This window comes from Hyperoodon ampullatus (genome assembly GCF_949752795.1).
Source record: "Hyperoodon ampullatus genome assembly, chromosome: 8".
Lineage (NCBI taxonomy): Eukaryota > Metazoa > Chordata > Mammalia > Artiodactyla > Ziphiidae > Hyperoodon > Hyperoodon ampullatus.
Window position 1 is genome coordinate 36,037,578 of NC_136921.1, and position 18,855 is coordinate 36,056,432.

The following is an 18,855-nucleotide window of genomic DNA, read 5'->3' on the forward strand; positions in this document are numbered from 1 at the left end:
AAAAGCCAGTTTGTAAGCTGCTTAATACGTAAACTTGTTTGGTTACTACTGTGCTTCTGGAGGGCAAAGACTCCATCTTTATCTTCTACCCAGCACTTAGCACAGTACCCTTCACTGAAGAGCTGTTACATTTCCCTCACACAGCAGACATAAAAGTTCTTCAGTGAAAATCTGACTCTTCAGACAATCAGTATCTCGTATAATCAGAGAGAATTCTTCCCTGAGCCTCCTCCAGAGTGTTATCACCTTACAAGGGAGTCTCTCTGTACATTACAATTATGAATAAGACTTTTTTTGCTTGTCTGCTGAGCAAAACAAATAAGCTGATTAATGCATTTTAACTAAGAAAATAGGGACCTTAAGAACTCACCATTATCTGTATAGTTTACAACACTCAGTTCTTCAATTCTATCAGGAGAAATTACAACTGGGTGAAAGATGCCTTTAAATTTCACGTCAGGCCCTGAAGGATTAGGGAAAAAAAATAAGCAGACTGAGATGAAGGGGGGTTAACTGCCTTTTAGATTTTGAAATTGTGATTAAAACTGATGTCTTTAAATATATAAAAATTACATATCTATTGGTCTGTTCATTGCCAAATCGCACAAACAGAGAACCGACGGGTGGATTTTCACTAAACTTGGGGAACACTTTGGACTTGTCAGCCTTAAAACTTGGCAGACACGTCCAAGACCACTTGTGGCATACTCAAAATTCACCTTGGGAAGACTCTAGGAGACTCCTCAAAGAAGTAGGCAGTCAAACAGAGTTTACAATGGACACTACAGAAAGAGCCTGTCACTGCAGTTTAAGAAAACCTATTATGGCCATTGAGACACCACTGAGAGAGGAAACAGCAATTTCAAATACAAGCTCCAGATCAGTCTCTACATGGAAAGACAGGACAGCTGTCACTGGAGCTGCTGCTGCTAATTTGTTACGGAGCAGGCCTCTTGGGTACAGCTCTGTGCACTGCTCTGGTTAGGGCAACAGGAATTCACTTATGTGATGGAAGTTGTAAAAGTCTCTTGAGCAGTGCTCAAGGGAAGTCAAGTATAAATGATTTAAAATGTTATTTCAGACTGCTTTTTCTGAGAACATGCATATATGAGGCTTTCTCCTCCCCAAAGCCCTTTTCCTCAGTTTCCTCATAAGAAGTCCCTGGGGATCTACATACCCACAGAGGTGTTCCCCATGACAACTGGGGCCTGGGGATACTTGACTTTGGCTTCTAGAAGTTCGTTCAGGGTCACTGGAGAAATCCATGTCATTCTATCACCACCAAAAATCCTGGTCCTTTGTGGTTGTTTCTCAGCCATTGTCTATTGAAAAAGCAATAAAGATTCAAGATCGTCTCATGATAATATTTCCACCTGTTTCTTCTCTGTCTTTACAGGAACAGAGAAAGGAGATAGAGATCTTTTTAAAAAATAAAATAAAAGTGGGACTTCCCTGGTGGCGCAGTGGCTAAGACTCGGCGCTCCCAATGCAGGGGGTCCAGGTTCGATCCCTGGTCAGGGAACTAGATCTCACATGCCACAAGTAAGAGTTCGCATGCCACAACTAAGGAGACCATGGGCTGCAAGTAAGACCCAGCTCAACCAAATAAATAAATATTTTAAAAAAACATCATTGGAAAAAACAAAACAAAATAAAATAAAATAAGTCACCTAAAAGTAGAGCTTTACTAGGAATCAGAGTACAAGATAAAATGTGACAATATTTTACTCCTTCTGGAGACTATTCCAATACAGCTCCCTTTGGTGCTTTTATATCTCAAAAGAATCCATTTCAATGCTTAAAAATACTTTACATGCTTAATTTCGTCAAAACATTTAATGGAAGAATAAAACTCAGCAAAACCGGAAATAGAAAACACGTCTAAATCTACAGATGCTGTGATGTCTTTTCAGGACATTTTTTAATACATACTATATGCTGCTTCTTACATTCAACTGTCCCCTGGTGGTGACTCCACCCTCATTCCCCCATCTCTGCCCTGGTCCCATACCCTTTAGACCTTGGACTGAGAATGGCAGGTGGATATTACCTATTTGCCAATCAGCTTTCGAGAGGATCCATAAGCAAATATCCTTCCTGGCATTTCACTGTGAATTCCTCTAGGATGAGCTCAACTTTGTCTTACTTACCATTAGCTCAGGAGGAAATATCAATTCCTGAGTTGGATCCAATGGCAGAAACTCCTCTTCTGAGAAGAATTTTAGATTTGTCTTAAAGAGAGAAAGTACCAGAAGTTATTGTCATCAGGCAATTTTCCCTACTTTAAATCCTTTGTGGAATAAGGTCAGATGAAGGTAGGCATAGAAGAGACAGACAGACAAAAAACCCCACTGGTCAGCTATGGTACCTGGGCTTTAAGCCAAAGGCTCTAACACAGACCAGGTCACCAGCATCTCAGCACAGATGCTGGTGGGCCTCCAAAGCCCTCAGACCCTGCACATGCTCCTTGGAGCCTGGGGGGAGCACAGGAGGCAGCAGCGTGAGACACAACTGAGAACCAGAACACTCCCCTGAATTGCCACCTCTCTTATCACTCCCTGCCCTTCCATTTCCCTAACATCTCCACTAGAAAAAAGACTTGAAGAAGGCTTTTTTAAAACTAAGAGACAATAAGGGATCAATGTGTTCTCCCTCCTATATGTAGCTGGACGTGACCGAGAGTAACATCAGGAGTGAGGGATGAAGTTGTTAGGTTAGATTTTTCTTTTTTTTTTGATAGAGATGGGGGAGGGGACATGCTGACACACCTCAAATTAGTTACCTTACGCAGCCATTTAGTCTTCCTAAAGGTAAGTTGGTCTCTGCTCATGTCCTGAGAAAATCTTATAAAAAATTTACATTTCACTGACCTCATTTCCTTCCTCAAACTCTGGTAATCCATTTATTCCTTGATCCAAACAGCAAACCCCATTTTCTTTACTTTGACAGCAGCCAGAAGTCTAGTGGGTGAAAAAAACAAATAACCAAGAATTTATTGTTGATTCTACTAAATATTTTTTCAGCTTTATTGAGATATAATTAACAAATAAAATTGTGTATATTTAAAGTGTACAACATGACTATTTGACATGCGTATACTTTGTGAAATGATGACCACAACCAGGTTAATTAACACATCCATCACCTCACATAGTTAACCATTTGGGGGTGTGTGTGTGTGTGTGTGTGTGGTGAGAACACCTTAGGTCTACTCTCTTCACAAATTTCAAGTACACAACACAGTATTATTACTACAGTCATCAGGCTGTAAAGATCTTATAACAAAGTCTGGCACATGGCCATAAATATTAACAATGGTTTAATATTTAATTAACAAGAAATAATTTATTAATTTATTATTAATAATTTATTAATATTAATAACAAATATTTTTATTATCACTCTGTTCTTATGATACACTGCTTTCATCATTTAAATTCCAAAGGGCCGTCTTATGTCCCTCATTTCAACATTGTTCATCTATTCATTCAACAAGCATCGATTGAGTGCCTATTCCGTTGGTGCACAGTGACTCAGCCTCTGCGTCAAGCAGACCACCTTCTGGTGAAGAGACGGAAGAGCAAATGGGCAATTACACCACCGTGTGCCCAGCGCTGTGATAGGGGTGTGCTCAGAGGGCTGCGGGAGCAGCGGGGCAGGGTAACCAACCCAGACAAGCAGGTCAGTTAAGACCCCTTGGAACAATGACCCACAGCCAATGTCGAAGTGCTCACGTGCTGCCTTTGTGGCTACCAGGGCAAGCTCAATGAACCAGGGTAGGCGCCCTGCTCAAGATCAAGTAACAAACAGCAATTATGGACCTTGAGATAAGAAGTAGCCCTGCATTAGTGACAATGGGCTATTTTCCTAATCACACCTGCCAACCCGCACCATTTTGTTTCATTGAGGAAAAAATATACTCAGAAATGTGTTCCTTTCTACTCACTTTACAGAAAGTCTTGCATGCATCGATTATGGGCCTGTATCCAGTGCAACGGCACAAGTTACCTGAAAGGGAAAAACCCAACTCTGTTAATCAAGGAACCTAGAGAGAGGCACCGTCTGCCAAATGCATGCTGGAAATAAGGACCCCGTCCAAGAAGGAAGCCCTGTTTGACATTTTGGTCCCCAAATCCACAAAGTCGGATTTTTTTTTGTCAGCTACTTGGGATACCTGGTTGATAGTCTTGAGGTAGTCTAACAACTCAGCTATTTGTACTTTCTCTCTGTAAACAGTTTTTATATCCTCTGCTTGTGATAGGTGCTCAAAGAATACAATGATTTCAAGCCAAGAACTCTTGGTCTACAGGCACATTCAAGAGCTAAGCTTCACAACCCAAATGCCCATCAACAGATGACTGGGTTAAGAAGATATGGTGCATATACATATAATGGAATGTTACTGAGCCATCAAAAAAGAATAAAATACTGCCATTTTCAGCAATGTGGATGGACCCAGAGAATGTTATGCTAAGTGAAATAAGTCAGACAAAGACAAATACTGTATGATATCATTTATATGTGGAATTAAAAAAATAATACAAATATACAAAACAGAGACAGACCCACAGACATAGAAAACAAACTTTGGTTACCATAGGGGAGAAGGAAGCAGGAAAGGCAAATTAGAAGTATGGGATTAACAGATACAAACTATTATATATAAAATAAACAACAAGGATTTACTGTATAACACAGGGAATTTTACCCATTATCTTGTAATAACCTACAATGGAATATAATCTGCAAAAATACTGAATTACTATGCTGTACACCTGCAACTAACACAATATTGTAAATCAACTATACTTCAATAAAAATTTTTATTTTCCATATGTAGTAAAAGACAATGGAAATAAAGCTACATTGTACATCATTTTTTTTTTGATATTTAAAAAAAAGAGCTAAGCTGCAGTCGATAGAAAGATCAAAGGCATTATATAGCAGCAAAGATAATTTTCAAACTCTGGAAGCAATTGGGCACACAATTTATTTACAGTAAACCATTAGGCCAGTGTTCCTCCACAGTGGTCCATATCCCATGTTCTCCTCCAACCCCCAAATCTGGCATCTATTTAAAACACAAAGCCACTGAAGCCAGCTGTCTGGGGTTCGGTCCCAGGAATCTTCACTCTTTACAAACGCCTATGTAAGTCTTAAGTACCTGAAAATTTGAGAACCCCATGTCACTTGTTCACATCACAAATGGCCACGAGATCAAATGCCTAATAAGACTTAAGGGAAATAAGGCAGAAGACAGTTTGTGTCTTATGCACCTCCCCTTTCTACTTCTGTTTAGTCTTGTCTTCCCTGGAACACTTTCGCAGAGGAGCTGAACACATGAGCTTTAGGCCCATGTAACATGGCAGAGAAATAAGGTCCCTGGGAGACAGCAGACAAGTAGAGCCATGGAGAATTTCACCAGAAATAGGATTTGGGAGGCACTTATTCTTTAGAATTGTTCAGAGTCTTGTTAATGAAGGCCTCCCCCTATCCCCCGCTACACACACACACACACACACACACACACACACACACACACACACTGAGTTCCTGAACTTGATAAACTAGCTCCAGATAAAGGCAGTTCTTTGAAATAAGTATCACCAGAAGATGTCAGTCTCTTTGATTTCATGTTGCACTCATCAGGAGCCCTCTGATAACTTCATATTGCCCTGAAAGCACACACCCGATAGGAGAGAGCAGCATGTGGAGATAACTGGACCCTTTCCAAGGGTAAATGAATAAACTGGCTTTGTAATTATTATTAAAATAAGCAAATAATAAAAAAGGGAGGAGACTCTTATAGATTAAGAGAGACTTGAGAAATATATCAGCCAAGTGCAATGTGTGGATCGTGTTTGAATCCTGATTTGAACAAACTAACTCCTCCACTTATTGGTGGCATCATTTTTAGTAAATTACTCTCTTTAAACCTCAGTTTCTCCATCTATGAAATGGGGGATAATAATAATGCCTACCTTATAAAGTTATCATAAAGAGTAAATGAGGTACTTTTTATATAGCACTTAATGTAGTGCGTGGCACCTGATAAATGTCTAATGTTAGCTATCATTGTCAACATCATTTAAAAATTAAAGCACACACACATATAACCTACCACCAAGAGCATCAGTTAACTGACTCAGGGTGGGCTCTGGGTGGTTCCTCAGCAGCGTGTAGATGGACATCACCATCCCAGGGGTGCAGAAGCCACACTGTGTGCCATGACACTTGGCAATCCTCTCCTGGAAGCACAGAAAGGTTGAAAGGCAGAATCTTGGGCCTGATCCCAGACCTAATGAATCAGAACCTGCACTCTGACAAGATCCCTGGGCAGTTCACATGCACATTAAAGTTGGAGAAGAAGCCCTGGAAAATCCTTCTCAGCCTTGGTGTCTCCCTTTCTTGGGCTGGGGTGGCCATGATGACTGGTCCTCAACAGTTTTTGAGCTTCACTGAAGGTTCTCAGCTTTCAGAATCACCAGGGGAGCTTTAAAATTTCCAAGGTCCAAGCAGTACCCCAGACCATTTGACTGAGAATCTCTGGGGATGGGGCACAGACATATATTTTTTAAAGATTCCCAGGTGTTTCAATCTGTAGTCCAGAATGGGAAATCACCGAGATAAAGGAAGTCCTTCAAAGAAATGAACTGAATTATATTCAGGTTGAGGGAAAAAAAACCTTTTATTTCCCAAGTGCCTTTATCGGCCCACTATTGCCCTAACATTTCAGCACACAGGAATTCTTTTACAAAGTGCCATCATTAATCCAAAAAACAATCAAGAAGGAAACATTGCCTTGATTTCTCTTCCAAATCTCCCCCTAGCCCCCAGCCTGTTCTCTTTGGAGTCTAACTTCAAAGGTGCAACCCCATTTCGGAAGCCGTCATCTGTCTACACTGCAGCCAGGAGATGGGCGGCAGGTACTAAGTGAAAGGGTGTCTTCATGCCTCCGAACAGCGAGTCCCACAAGCATACCCAGGCAGAATCTGCTCCTTCTAGGTAAAGAGGTTTCATAGAAAATAAACAGAACCCCAGATTCCTTCAAGCACAGAGAATTTGAACTTTGGCCATTTTCTATGTTGCCCCTATCTTTTTCCTCTTCCACCCTCTCCTCTTAAGCAGTACTCATTAACTTAGATAAAAACAAGTAGCAACTGCATTTTTCTGGGCAATGTATAAATAATTGAAAGAGTCAGGAGTCTGAGGTGCCCTTTCATTAAGGCAAAGTTCTAACAAGGTGCCTCCTTAGGAGAAAAGCCTCAAAATTCATTAACAACTCCTATTATATATCTTCCAAACAAGCCCTAAATTTAACAAATCTTTGTGGTAGCTGAGATTTTCACTCAGCTTTAAAATCATGTTATTTTCCTCTTTATAGAAAAAAAATATTAAGATTATATCCCCCAAGGCACTTGGCTCTCATTTTTTTATAAGTTTGGAAAATGTGAAATGGACAGGTCCCATCTAATTAGAATATAGAAAACAATGCTAGTGATTTTTTTTTTTTAAAGAGAAAGTTCTCTAGTCTTTCAAAAGTATTTTTCTAAGAAGTCAGTCACATGTCCCAGGTTTCACTCCTGGCCCGCAGCTTGGTGTCATCTGTTGGCTGTGATCAAGCAGCAGGGCTCATTGCTCTACTGTATTAATTTCAAGAACTCATCATGTCATTAATGGTTTTCGAAGCACAGAAACCCTATGAAGAAGAGGTGCATCCTCACCTGAACAGGATGAATCCTGGTCTTGGTGCTTCCTATGCCTTCCACTGTGGTGACAGCAGCCCCATACAGAGAACAGATGGGAATCAGACAGGCGTTGGCTGGATAATGTCTTCAGAATGAAAAAGAGAAGCACAAACTACACTGTATCCGGTGGGAAAGGAGCACCACCAACGTGGCAGGTTTTGTATAATGTCCCAGGTTTTGCATATACATTTTGTCCTTAGCTCATGGCCATTTTACAGAATAAGACTCTGAGGGTCAGAGTGAGTTGCTCAGGGTCACAGCTGGAGTGTCAGATAGGATTCAAATCAGGCCTCCTAATTCTAACTCCAGAACAGTTTCCACTAACTTTGTTTTTTTCTTTTGATTGAGGGGCTGACATTCTCCTCTCCAGTCACATGTGACAATCACCTAGAGCATATTTCATCCTCCAAGCAGATGCTGGGCAAGGGGTTAGTTGGGCAATAAAGTTAAATTGATATTGTGCCTCAGAAGAAGAAATAGGGTGTGGATACAGAACTCCTCAATCCCACAAATCTACTGCTAGAAAATGTCTAACTCAAAACGACTCCTAAAATGTTCTATTTACCAAACAAAATTACAGATGGCCAATAAATACATGAAATGAACGTTCAACCTCAAAAGCAATCAAGATTCAAATTAAGCAATGAAAAATCATTTTTATCAAAGAAAATGACAAAGATTTAAAAAAATTGTAATATGCATTATAAGCAAAGGTTTGGGAAAATGGAATTCACATACTGCTGAAAAGAATGTAAACTGATAGAGCTCTTCTGAGAGACATTTTGCTGGAAGGCATAAAAACTTAAAGACGCACTCACTCTTTTATCCTGTAATTCCATCTCCATGGATCTATCATAAGGAAATCATCACAAACATAAATATAAACATATATATACACATGAATGCTCACACTCCTTATAATAGTGAAAACCAAAAAATAATCTAAGTGATCACTATTTGGGGGTTGGTTTTGATACGCCCAAACAACAGAACATATACAGCCATTAAAATTATATTTATTATTTTGAAAAGATATTCATGAGAAGTTCAGCAAAAAATAGAGGTTTCTAAGCTGTATAGGCAGTATGCTTCCTTAAGTATACACACAAAAGAAAGACTGGAAGAATATTTTTCATTTATTAAATAAATGTAAATATTTATTGAGTGCCTACTGTGTGCCAGGTGGAGTACCAGGCACTAGGATTCATTGGTGAACAAGACAGATAAAATCCCTGCCTTTGTAGAGTATATATTCTAGTTGAGGGAAGATAGACAATACATAGGTACATAGACAATACATACATACACAAACATACGGTGAGAAGTGCTATGAGTACCTTAATATAGGCGAAGGGAGTAGGGAGTTGCCGAGGTGAGATGGGGCACTGCTATGGAGAAGGTGGTCAGGGAGGGCTGAGAATGTAACATTTTTGCTGGAACCGGAATGATTTGATGCCCATCAACGTATCCCCAATGCCTATCACAGTTCCTGTCACATAGTAGGTGCTCAATGCATATTTACCAAAGGAAGAAGAAAAACAAAGTTCAAAGCTACAAAAATTCAGCCATATCTGGACTTTGCAGCAAGGTACCTTATCCTCTTGGTAATGGGGTTACATCGTGATATCATCACCGTGCAGGCACCACAGCCTCCCGCTCCACAGCCATATTTAGTTCCTGTGAGTCGGACTGGAAAAAGCACAGTTAAAGATAATGTGTTTTCCATAATTCTGTGAAATAGCTCTGACCTTAGGGGACAACACCATCAAAGACTCTTCAATGTACAGTTAAGTTTAATACTTATTTATCAAATAATGTATGTATGTCTTAGCTGCTATTATTTATAATCTTGTAAATTCTTGTTTTCCATTTGCGTGTTATATCTAGTCTCTTCCTTTTTAAAACAACTGGACCCCAGGTTGCCAAAAATAAGGCCAAACTTAAAAAAAGGAAGAGTCTACACATATAAGGCCTTGAGGATTTGAAGGTATGAGTACACTGCATATCTGTTCTTATCCTTATCTGTGTCTTTGATGACATACAAAGTGGAATGTCAAATTGTAAATAATTCTTAGAATATTTGTGTCATGTTATACAAGTGTGCCATATTTCTCTGCTTCTCAGTGGCAGAAACTGCTAGTTGTTTCCCAGTATCTTTTCCCTCATTCTTTCTTGGTAATAGAAATCCTAATTTTTGAGCTACACACATGGTTGCCCAGAATTTAAAAAAATACATTTTCACAGCCTCCTCTGATGCTTGGTGGGGTCATTAACAATGCTGGCCAATGGATGTAAGCATAAAGGCTGTTTTTGACGTCCAGGAGGGAAATGTCCTCAAAGGGAGAGGGGTGCCCCTCCTTCATCCCTTACTTCTTCCTATTTGCTGGAATTCAGATATGATGGCTGGACCTCAGTTAGTCATCTCTGACCATGAGAAAGCTTCATGCTGGGGAGGGTGAAGCAGCAAGACAGAAAGAGCTTGGTTCCTGATAGTGTCGTGACAATGCTTTGCTAGCCTGGATCTACCTACCTTTGGAATTCCTTTGTGTGAGTATGACAACCATGAGAATGTGCCTCAGAGATTTCCTTCAACATAGAGGGTAACTGACCAAGAGACCCAACTGCTGCACTTTGATATCCATCACCCCACTTTTCATCAAGGCCATGCCTCGCATGGGCTGCTTCCCACCAATAGCTCAGTGCTATGCAGAAGTATGGGAGTCCTTGTCAACCATTCTCAGTGGTTTTGATGAATGTGCCTTAGACTGCACAGCAGTCTGAGACCCTTCAACTCAGCCTTCTCCCCCTCTCTTCCTTACAGGTCTCAGTCTTCTATGGCTGTCTCCCTATTTCACTCAGGCATTTTTCCTAATAAAACCCTTGCATATTTAATCTCATTTTTTGGTGTGTGCTTCCCAGAGAACCTGAAATAACACAATGAGAAAGAAATAAACTTCTATCTTGTTTACTGCTATTGGGATTTTCTGTCACTCACAAGTGAACCAAATCTTAAATATCACATTGGTACCATGGATAACCAGGAAATTAGTATTAATTACTTTTATGTCCAAAAACCTTGAGGACTTCCCTGGTGGCACGGTGGTTAAGAATCCGCCTGCCAATGCAGGGCACATGGGTTCGATCCCTGGTCTGGGAAGATCCCACATGCCACGGAGCAACTAAGCCTGTGTGCCACAACTACTGAGCCCACGTGCTGCAGCTACTGAAGCCTGTGCGCCTAGAGCCCGTGCTCCTCAACAAGAGAAGCCACTGCAGAATGAGAAGCCTGTGCACCTCGACAAAGAGTAGCCCCTGCTCGCCACAACTAGAGAAAGCCCGTGCACAGCAATGAAGACCCAATGCATCCGAAAATAAATTAAATTAATAGAATAATAATAAAAAAAAACCTTGAATGACTTTCAGAAGATAGCTATTGATATTTTCTGAGTTGTGTGCTCTTTTGGGAATTTCACTCTCTCTGGGGGAAAAATGTACAAATTCCTATTGTCACACAAGTTTGCATATAATGTAGTGGGGCCCACAGACCTCTGGAAGCCCACTGGAGTTCATGTGTAGCAGGATAAGAATCCATTCCTTAGATGACTTTTATTGAGAAAGTGTTTCCAAGGTAACATTTTCAGGTTTAATTTCTCTATTGTTCTTTCACTTTCATTTCAGGAGATTTCTGTGCTCTCTTTTTCTTTTTCTTTTTTTTAATAACTTTTATTATTTGTTTATTATTTTATTATTTTATTTTTTATTTTTGGCTGCATCAGGTCTTAGCTGCAGCATGCGGGATCTTTCATTGTGGCGTGCAGGCTCTTCACTGCAGTGTGTGGTCTTCTCTCTCTAGTTGTGGCTCACATGCTCAGTAGCTGCAGCTTGTGGGCTTAGTTGCCCTGCCGCATGTGGGATCTTAGTTCCCCAACCAGGGATCAAACCGCGACCCCTGCACTGGAAGGTGAATTCTTAACCACTGGACCACCAGGGAAGTTCCTGTGCTCGTTTTTTTCTAATGGGCATGATGATTAGTCCTTGAAGGTAGAATATCAATATTGTGGCTCTTAATTCTAAAGGATGTTTAATTAAGCCATTTTAGCACCCATTGCTTTAATTCCCATTGTTAGCTTCTCCATTTTATTCAATGTATTTAATGCCAAAACAGAGATTAGAAAGAACTTGGTTCTCTGATAAGCACAATTGTTCACTGCCTACAAAACTCCGATCTAGGACTTTCTTAAAGATGAACATAAAACCGTAGTAGGGAATATGACTCAGTGTGGCTCTAAAAAGATATTTGAAATATCATTTGATGAGGATATCAGGGATATACACACATACACACATATACACACTCAAAGCAAAGGATACGCTTCTTCCTCAGATATGGTAACAGCATTGTTTCAGGATCGACATTTTTTTCTATCACCTGTACCAAAAGAAAGAGTTTAACTCACAAAGCTGAGAGAACTAGAATATTTACATTGGGGGGCTCATGCTAATTTCATGCACTCTTCTACTCATATTCTAAACTTGATTTAATGTTTACGGAACACCTGTGATATACAAATCACCTCTCTGAAGTGTGAAGTCTACATCTTGAGCCCGGCCACTACTTTGCCACTGTCCTTGGTCCTGAATTATCACTGTTCTCTAAGGCGGTGGGTGTTTCTACTAACAAAACATTAGTGACTCCTGTCCAACTTCTCCTAGAAAGTCTGAAGCAAGTGAGGGTAAAGATAACAGTAGAACTGAATATAGGAGAGGGAGGAAGAGAAAGAGAGAGGTGGGGGAGGTCTCCTGGACCAGAACAGTCTCTGAGAAATTGATATAGTTTTTGTTTTTTTTAAAGACTTGTTTGTTCACCATGTTCAAAGAATTAGTTTCCAGAAAGAGATCACAACCAACCATGGCTCCCAAATCTAAGAGCCAAAGGAGAAGATAAAATGATACAAAGATGTGTAAGCAAAGACACACTTAAGAAGTAAGTTTGTGTGGGCAGCCTAGTAGCATGGCAGTTAGAACAGCAGCACCTAATGGATGGCATGACTGAAATGTCACAATTGGTTATGTTTTCCAAAGTGATCGTGTTTTCTCTTTTTTGATGACAAATTTGGATTTCCTTTAGGTTCACAAACAGAAGCATGATTTGCTTCACAATTTCAGAACTAGAAATCATCCTTCACCATGTTATACTAATTTTCCCTTCTGGAAAGTAGGTGACGAGGGGACACATGCTTCCTCACCCTTAATTCTAAGTGGCCATAGTCCGGGCAAAGTGAGGCACGTGTCAATTACCAAGGTCAGATCTGTGCCCTAGAGGAATGTGCAATATGGTAAGAGAAAAGTGATTATGTGTGTGTGTGTGTGTGTGTGTACACATACTAGAATACAAGGAAAACTGTGGGATGTCCCCAGGCATCCCCAACTAAATTGGTCCTCAAATGGAACTCTTTATTTCCCAAACTTACTTCTTCCTTTCTTTTCCCTAACTTGTTTAATAGCCTTACCATCTGCTAGGTCACCTAAGCTTAAAAAACTGCGCTACCTTTGACATTTTCTTTCCTTCAATCCACCACAGTCAGCATCATCAAGTCCTGTCATTTACACTTCCAAAACAGTTCTCTAAACACCCTTCACTTCTACTGTCACTCCCTGAAATCCACCCTTATCACCTCCAGCCTGAACAATGATAACAGCTGCCTAACAGGTCTCCTGCCTCCATTCCGGGCACCTGCAATGCCACCCTCTATACCACCACTGGAGCAACCTCTCTAAAATCCAAGTCTGATCATGTCCTGTATCTGCCTAAATCCAACACTGGCTCCTGGATGCCAAACTGCTCTGCTGGGAATTCCTGAATCACTCAGGGTGCTTGTTAAAATGAAACCCCTATCGAATCAGGATTTCTGGGACAGGGAACCAGAAAATGTGCATCTTTAATGAATACACTGAGCGGGTCTTAGGTGAATTTCTACTCAAGAGCTCCTGGAACACAAGAAGAAATTCAAACTCCTGAGCATAGCCTACGAGGCCTCTTTGAGAAACTTTCCATCATTTGTCATTCAACCAATGCATCTTGAACTCTGGTCACGTGGGAGAACTGGCTGGTCCCAGCAGTGCAGGGACTTTTACCCTTAACTACACTTGCTTATAGGATTCCCTCTGTCCTGAAAGTCCTTCCTCTCTTCTCTACTTGGCCGAAGTTTGTATGCCACTCAAAGCCCTGCTCAAATGTTCTCTCCTGTGGGATGTGCTGCCATTTAATATATGCTTCCCACTCTCTGCTCCAAGAAACAGTCCTCCTCTGTGCTCCCATGGTCAACATCTACACATCTTTCACAGAACGTGTTACTCGGCAGCATAATTAGTTGTGTATGTATAAGCCTCTCTTGATCCTGAGAGAAACCACCTTCCATTACTCTTTAGGTCAAACACTGAACTAGGTGCTGGGGATATATGATAAGGACATAATAAATGTTAATCTAAATGAATGACTTGATATGTACAATTTGCTATGAGAACACTAAGGAAGGAGGGATGATTTCTCACAGGCTGGGACTTATGAACAGAAGAAAAGAAAGAAAAACAGAAGAACCAGTAATGGTGGCAGAAACTACTGATTGTCTGTCTCAGCATGCTTTCTCCCTTTCTTCCTTCCTGCTGTCTGTAATAAAGATGACGTGGCTAGAATGCCAGCAACCATTTTAGACCATAAGGCAACATATTAATGGCAACAGGGGAAAAAAAGAAAAGAAACTTGGGTCTCAGATGACACCAAGAAGCTTCTAGACCAGCTCTGCAATGTCTATCCCCAGATACAGTATCCTTTATGTAAAAGTAAACATGAATTATATCTTTTTTGAACTACTTAGTTTTGAATTTGTGCCATTTGCAGGTGAAACTAATTCTAATTCATACATATGATGATGAATCCTCAGAAGCCCCATCTTAATGGAGAGACAGGATCTGGGTAATAAAGAGCACTTTAGGCTTGAGAGATATTTGTATTTTCATAAGGAATTAATGGCAGAGCAGGCCTTGCTTGCTTGGGTATTTGTTCCCGGAGATGTCTCAAGAGATTTGTTCCCGGAGATGTCTCAAGAGTGGGCTTTGGCTCAAAGTGCCACTGGCTTGAAATGTGTTTACTTTTCTTGACTTGGTGGATGGCACATTTGGAGGAGGGAAGTGGGGCAGGGATCTGGCATGTACCCTGTCCCGGCAGGTCTTGGAGTGAAACAGGGAGGTCAGGACTCAGATGGTAGCTGGCAGGGGGCAGGGAGGGAGGGAGGGAATGGGGGACGGAGTTATTCTCACTGACTCTGGTTGGGAGAAATGATGCCAGCTCTCAGCTCAGGGTCATTGCATGTTTTTGTCTCAGTAAAGCCTTGCATGTTGCAAGGGTGGCATGTGTCCCTCTGTATCTCCACTGGCCCTTTGGGAGATAAGTTCACATTGCACAAGGCTGACAAATCACTTTCCTCTGTGCAGGGCTTGTGACTAGTGCATGAAGGGGGCCTTGCCAGATACAAGACAGAGGCAGAAAGAAGAGAAAGAGATCAGGAGGAGAGAGAAAGGGGTAAAAGAACAGAAAATAAGGAAAGCTGAGAGGAAGAAGAGAGCAGAAAGAGGTGTGTATTGTGGGACATGGTGAGGAGAGAAAGAGGGAAAGAGGCCTGAGGGGACAACCAGTGAGGAGGCCCTCAAGCTGCTGAGTGTTAGAGCAGACAGCACAGGACTCAGATCCACGCCTCACCATTTCCAAAGCCCACACCTTTGATCTCTACGCCTCACTGCTTCATAAAACGAGTTGCTACGGTTCCTGAGATGTGTTGAGAGTGGCCTCGAGGATGTAATTTATTCCCGGGCTCTGCCTCCGGCAAACTCCATGTTAACTGGGTCACCTGCTTTGGAGGCTGCTGGTGAAGCGAGTAAGATTTCAGAAATCTCTCCGCAGCTACATCTCTGACCAACGTGCATGGCCTTAGCCCCTACCCAATGACACCTTTTGGTGACTTGGGGGGATTCTGCAAAAAACCCAGACTGGAGGCCAATCACATCACCCAGAGTCTCCTAACTGGCTTCAAAGCTTCCTTTCAAGGGCAGGATTTTAATCCCAGAGGTTATGTTTGACTTCAAGACCCCCTCTCCTGGTGGCTTTCTTCTCTCACTTTTCTCGACAGCCACTCACCCTCTGAACCAGAGACTTTATTCTAATTCTATCCATGTGGCAATCAGGCTTGATTTCTGGGATTGAAGCACACACCTAACAGAATTTGGAAGGGAGGGGCAGGAATGGAAAAGGGTGACATAATTTCTTTTAACAGGGTAATTGCAAAAACTAAATCAATATTTCTAGAATGCACTTTCCAAATGATCACAGGGCTTTTGGCCCATAGATAAAACAAGCCCACACATAAGGACCAGCTTATCTATTTTTAAAAATCAACAGAGCACGGGCTTTCCTGGTGGCGCAGTGGTTGAGGGTCCGCCTGCCAGTGCAGGGAACACGGGTTCATGACCCAGTCCGGGAAGATCCCACATGCCGCGGAGCGGCTGGGCCCGTGAGCCATGGCCGCTGAGCCTGCGCGTCCGGAGCCTGTGCTCCGCAACGGGAGAAGCCACAACAGTGAGAGGCCCGTGTACCACAAAAAAAAAAAAAAAAAAAAAAAAAAAAATCAACAGAGCACAAACTATTATTAGCCATTCTGTTAAAAGTTCCACTACAGTTTGTTTGGGAGCAGGGGAGGGAGGAGGGGGAGAAGCAGCTAGACTCAAACACCTGTTTCCTCCTTTAACCAAAACCCTTACCATCTCCTCCAGAGCCCCTGGCCACATCTCCAGCCCCACCGGCCTCCTTGCTAACCCCCCGAGCACGAAGAAATCCTCGTGTCTGAGGATCTTTGCACCTCCGCTCCCTCGGTCTGGAATGCTTTTCCCTCAGACGTCTGTTCCTCACTTCATACTGGCCACCACTCAAATGTCAGCCTCTCAGAAAGTCTTAAGCATCCATCCCGCCTGAAGAACCAGCTCTCACCCCTCTCCGGCCCCTCACTCTGCTTTATTTTTTATCCTGGCATTTATCACTGCCTGGCTTGATACATTTCTATTTATTTATATGCTTGTCGTCTGTCTCCCCAGCACAACATAAACTCCGTGCAGACAGGGACTTGGTCATTTCTGTGCTCTGTTGTGTCCCCTGAGGGCATTGGAACACTGGCATAGAGCAGGCCCTTAAATAAACGGATTAAAAACTCACTCTCACTCTTTGTGAAGTAGGCAGTATTATCTCTGTTTAACAGAGGAACTGAGGCTAGGTTAGGTTGTCTCCCTAAGAACTGGAGCTGGAAATGAATACTTGTTTGTCCAAATATAAAGGCCAGAGCTGTGTCTACTATACCATTCAAAAGTTATGCAAAAGAAAAAAAGAAATGACATCACGTGATCACTTCAAACCCAACTCCCATCTGCCATCCTCACCCTTATCATGGATCACGCTCATAGCAGTCCTGCAAGGGGGTCCTAACGGCCCCCAACGCGGTTCAGGAAAAACAGGCTCATCTTACCCAGGGTGGAATCCAGGCAGCAGGAACAGAGGAAGATTTTATAGGGTCTAGAACTTGCACAGTTTGGGGGAGGGAATCCTCTTTAAGAAAAATAATACAAAATCCAAATTCGAAATTAGGCTCAGGGCTTTAGAAGAGGCCTCACAAGTGAGAGGCCCTGATGCTTGACCTTCCTTAGCTTTCTGGTGAGTCCCTGTGCCAGTCAGGGAAAGTCGGGCTATCCTGGCCCAGAAGCAGGGATCACAGGGGGGCTCTGAAGGCCCCGGCGCGTGGAAAGGCCGCTATCACGGCCCTTGCTCCCTTGTCTGCTCTTAAGGAAGCCCTTTAACACTCCTGCCTCGGTTTCTCCCTTGCAAAGTGCTGGGAGAACATGAAGAGTGAGCAGTCTATGGTCACGTCCGTGGGAGTGTTTTAAAGGATTCCCCGGGCGCTTTGCTGCCTCCAAACATCGGACAATAGCTGGAACTGCCCCAGAGGATCTGCAGAGCCAGCACGGCTTCTGAGAGGGCAGCTGCCGCGCCAGCAGTGGACCCACTAAGGACCTTCGAGTCCCCAGAGGAGGGTGTCGGCTCAGCGCTGCCAGGAACTAGCTGTGACTTTGGAAACGATGGGAGGGAGAGGTCTCAATGAATTCATCTCTATGGTCCTGTCCTGACTCCAAACCGGTCTCTGCTCATCCAAACACACCCAAGAGCTGAGGCCTAATGAAAGACCTTCCCGTTTGGGGGTGGGTTTGACGGAGGGAGGATTTGGGAGTGCTGACTCTGCCGAATAAGGACAATCATTTCTCTTCCTGTTTATGGGGTGGGGTGCGGTTCATACTCAGCCTATGCGTCTTGGAAGGAGAGGAGAAAGGAACATGAGGAAGGCGGGACCCAAAGATCCTGGCAGTCCCTGAAGACGCATCCTTTCCCTGCCCCGACGCGCAGGCAAACCCGCGTGCAGCCCAGGGCCCGGCGCGTGAGCAGCGCTCCAGCACCGGGGAGGCCCGGCGGGGCCGGCCGGGCAGCCCCGGGGCGCGCTCACCTTGCGGCCATTCACGTAGAAGAGCAGCTCGGCCGTCCCGTCCATGGTGGCGGCCCGCGGTCCCACCGCGCGGGCCCGCGGTCCGAGGATCCCGAGGAAGAGTCGCCGGCACCTGGGACCCGACGACGCAGACCGGGCTGCAGAGGCCTAAAGTCCAGCCACCCCCGAGGGATAAACTCCCAATTCAGATCCAAAGTGCGGTGAGCGCCCGGCCAGGAAAGCTCTCCCACGGACATCGGGACGTCACCGCCGCGCTCCCTCCGGCCTGAGACCATTGGCTGAGACCCTCGTTCCCCCGCCTGCGGCGGTGGGCGTCTGCGCCCCACTCCCCCGCCTCTTAGCAGGTAGGGCGGGTCCTGTGACTCTCTTCGGTCGTCTTATATTAGTACATATTTTAATGGCTTTCCAGCTAGATTTGAAGTCCGGGAACAGTAGGGTTTTTTTTTGTACCTTTCCTGCCACCACGGCTGCCTCATCCTGTACTTTTAATAGTTGATAAACAATCACATTCATTC

At 43.1% G+C, this 18,855-nt stretch overlaps 1 protein-coding gene across 1 annotated transcript in view; it reads right to left on the reverse strand.

Moving 5' to 3' along the window:
- Positions 1 to 18,385, reverse strand: part of LOC307057402 (aldehyde oxidase 1) — a gene marked incomplete at both ends in the record, with an annotated part of 71,477 nt that extends 53,092 nt beyond the window's left edge. Inside the window, 10 exons of the mRNA XM_079710601.1 lie at positions 371 to 463; positions 1,178 to 1,322; positions 2,151 to 2,231; positions 2,871 to 2,960; positions 3,947 to 4,008; positions 6,122 to 6,248; positions 7,725 to 7,833; positions 9,341 to 9,437; positions 12,120 to 12,177; positions 18,341 to 18,385. Of these exons, the coding sequence (XP_079566727.1) occupies positions 371 to 463; positions 1,178 to 1,322; positions 2,151 to 2,231; positions 2,871 to 2,960; positions 3,947 to 4,008; positions 6,122 to 6,248; positions 7,725 to 7,833; positions 9,341 to 9,437; positions 12,120 to 12,177; positions 18,341 to 18,385 (907 nt within the window). The remainder of the gene's footprint in view (positions 1 to 370; positions 464 to 1,177; positions 1,323 to 2,150; positions 2,232 to 2,870; positions 2,961 to 3,946; positions 4,009 to 6,121; positions 6,249 to 7,724; positions 7,834 to 9,340; positions 9,438 to 12,119; positions 12,178 to 18,340) is intronic.
- Positions 18,386 to 18,855: the final 470 nt, after the last annotated feature.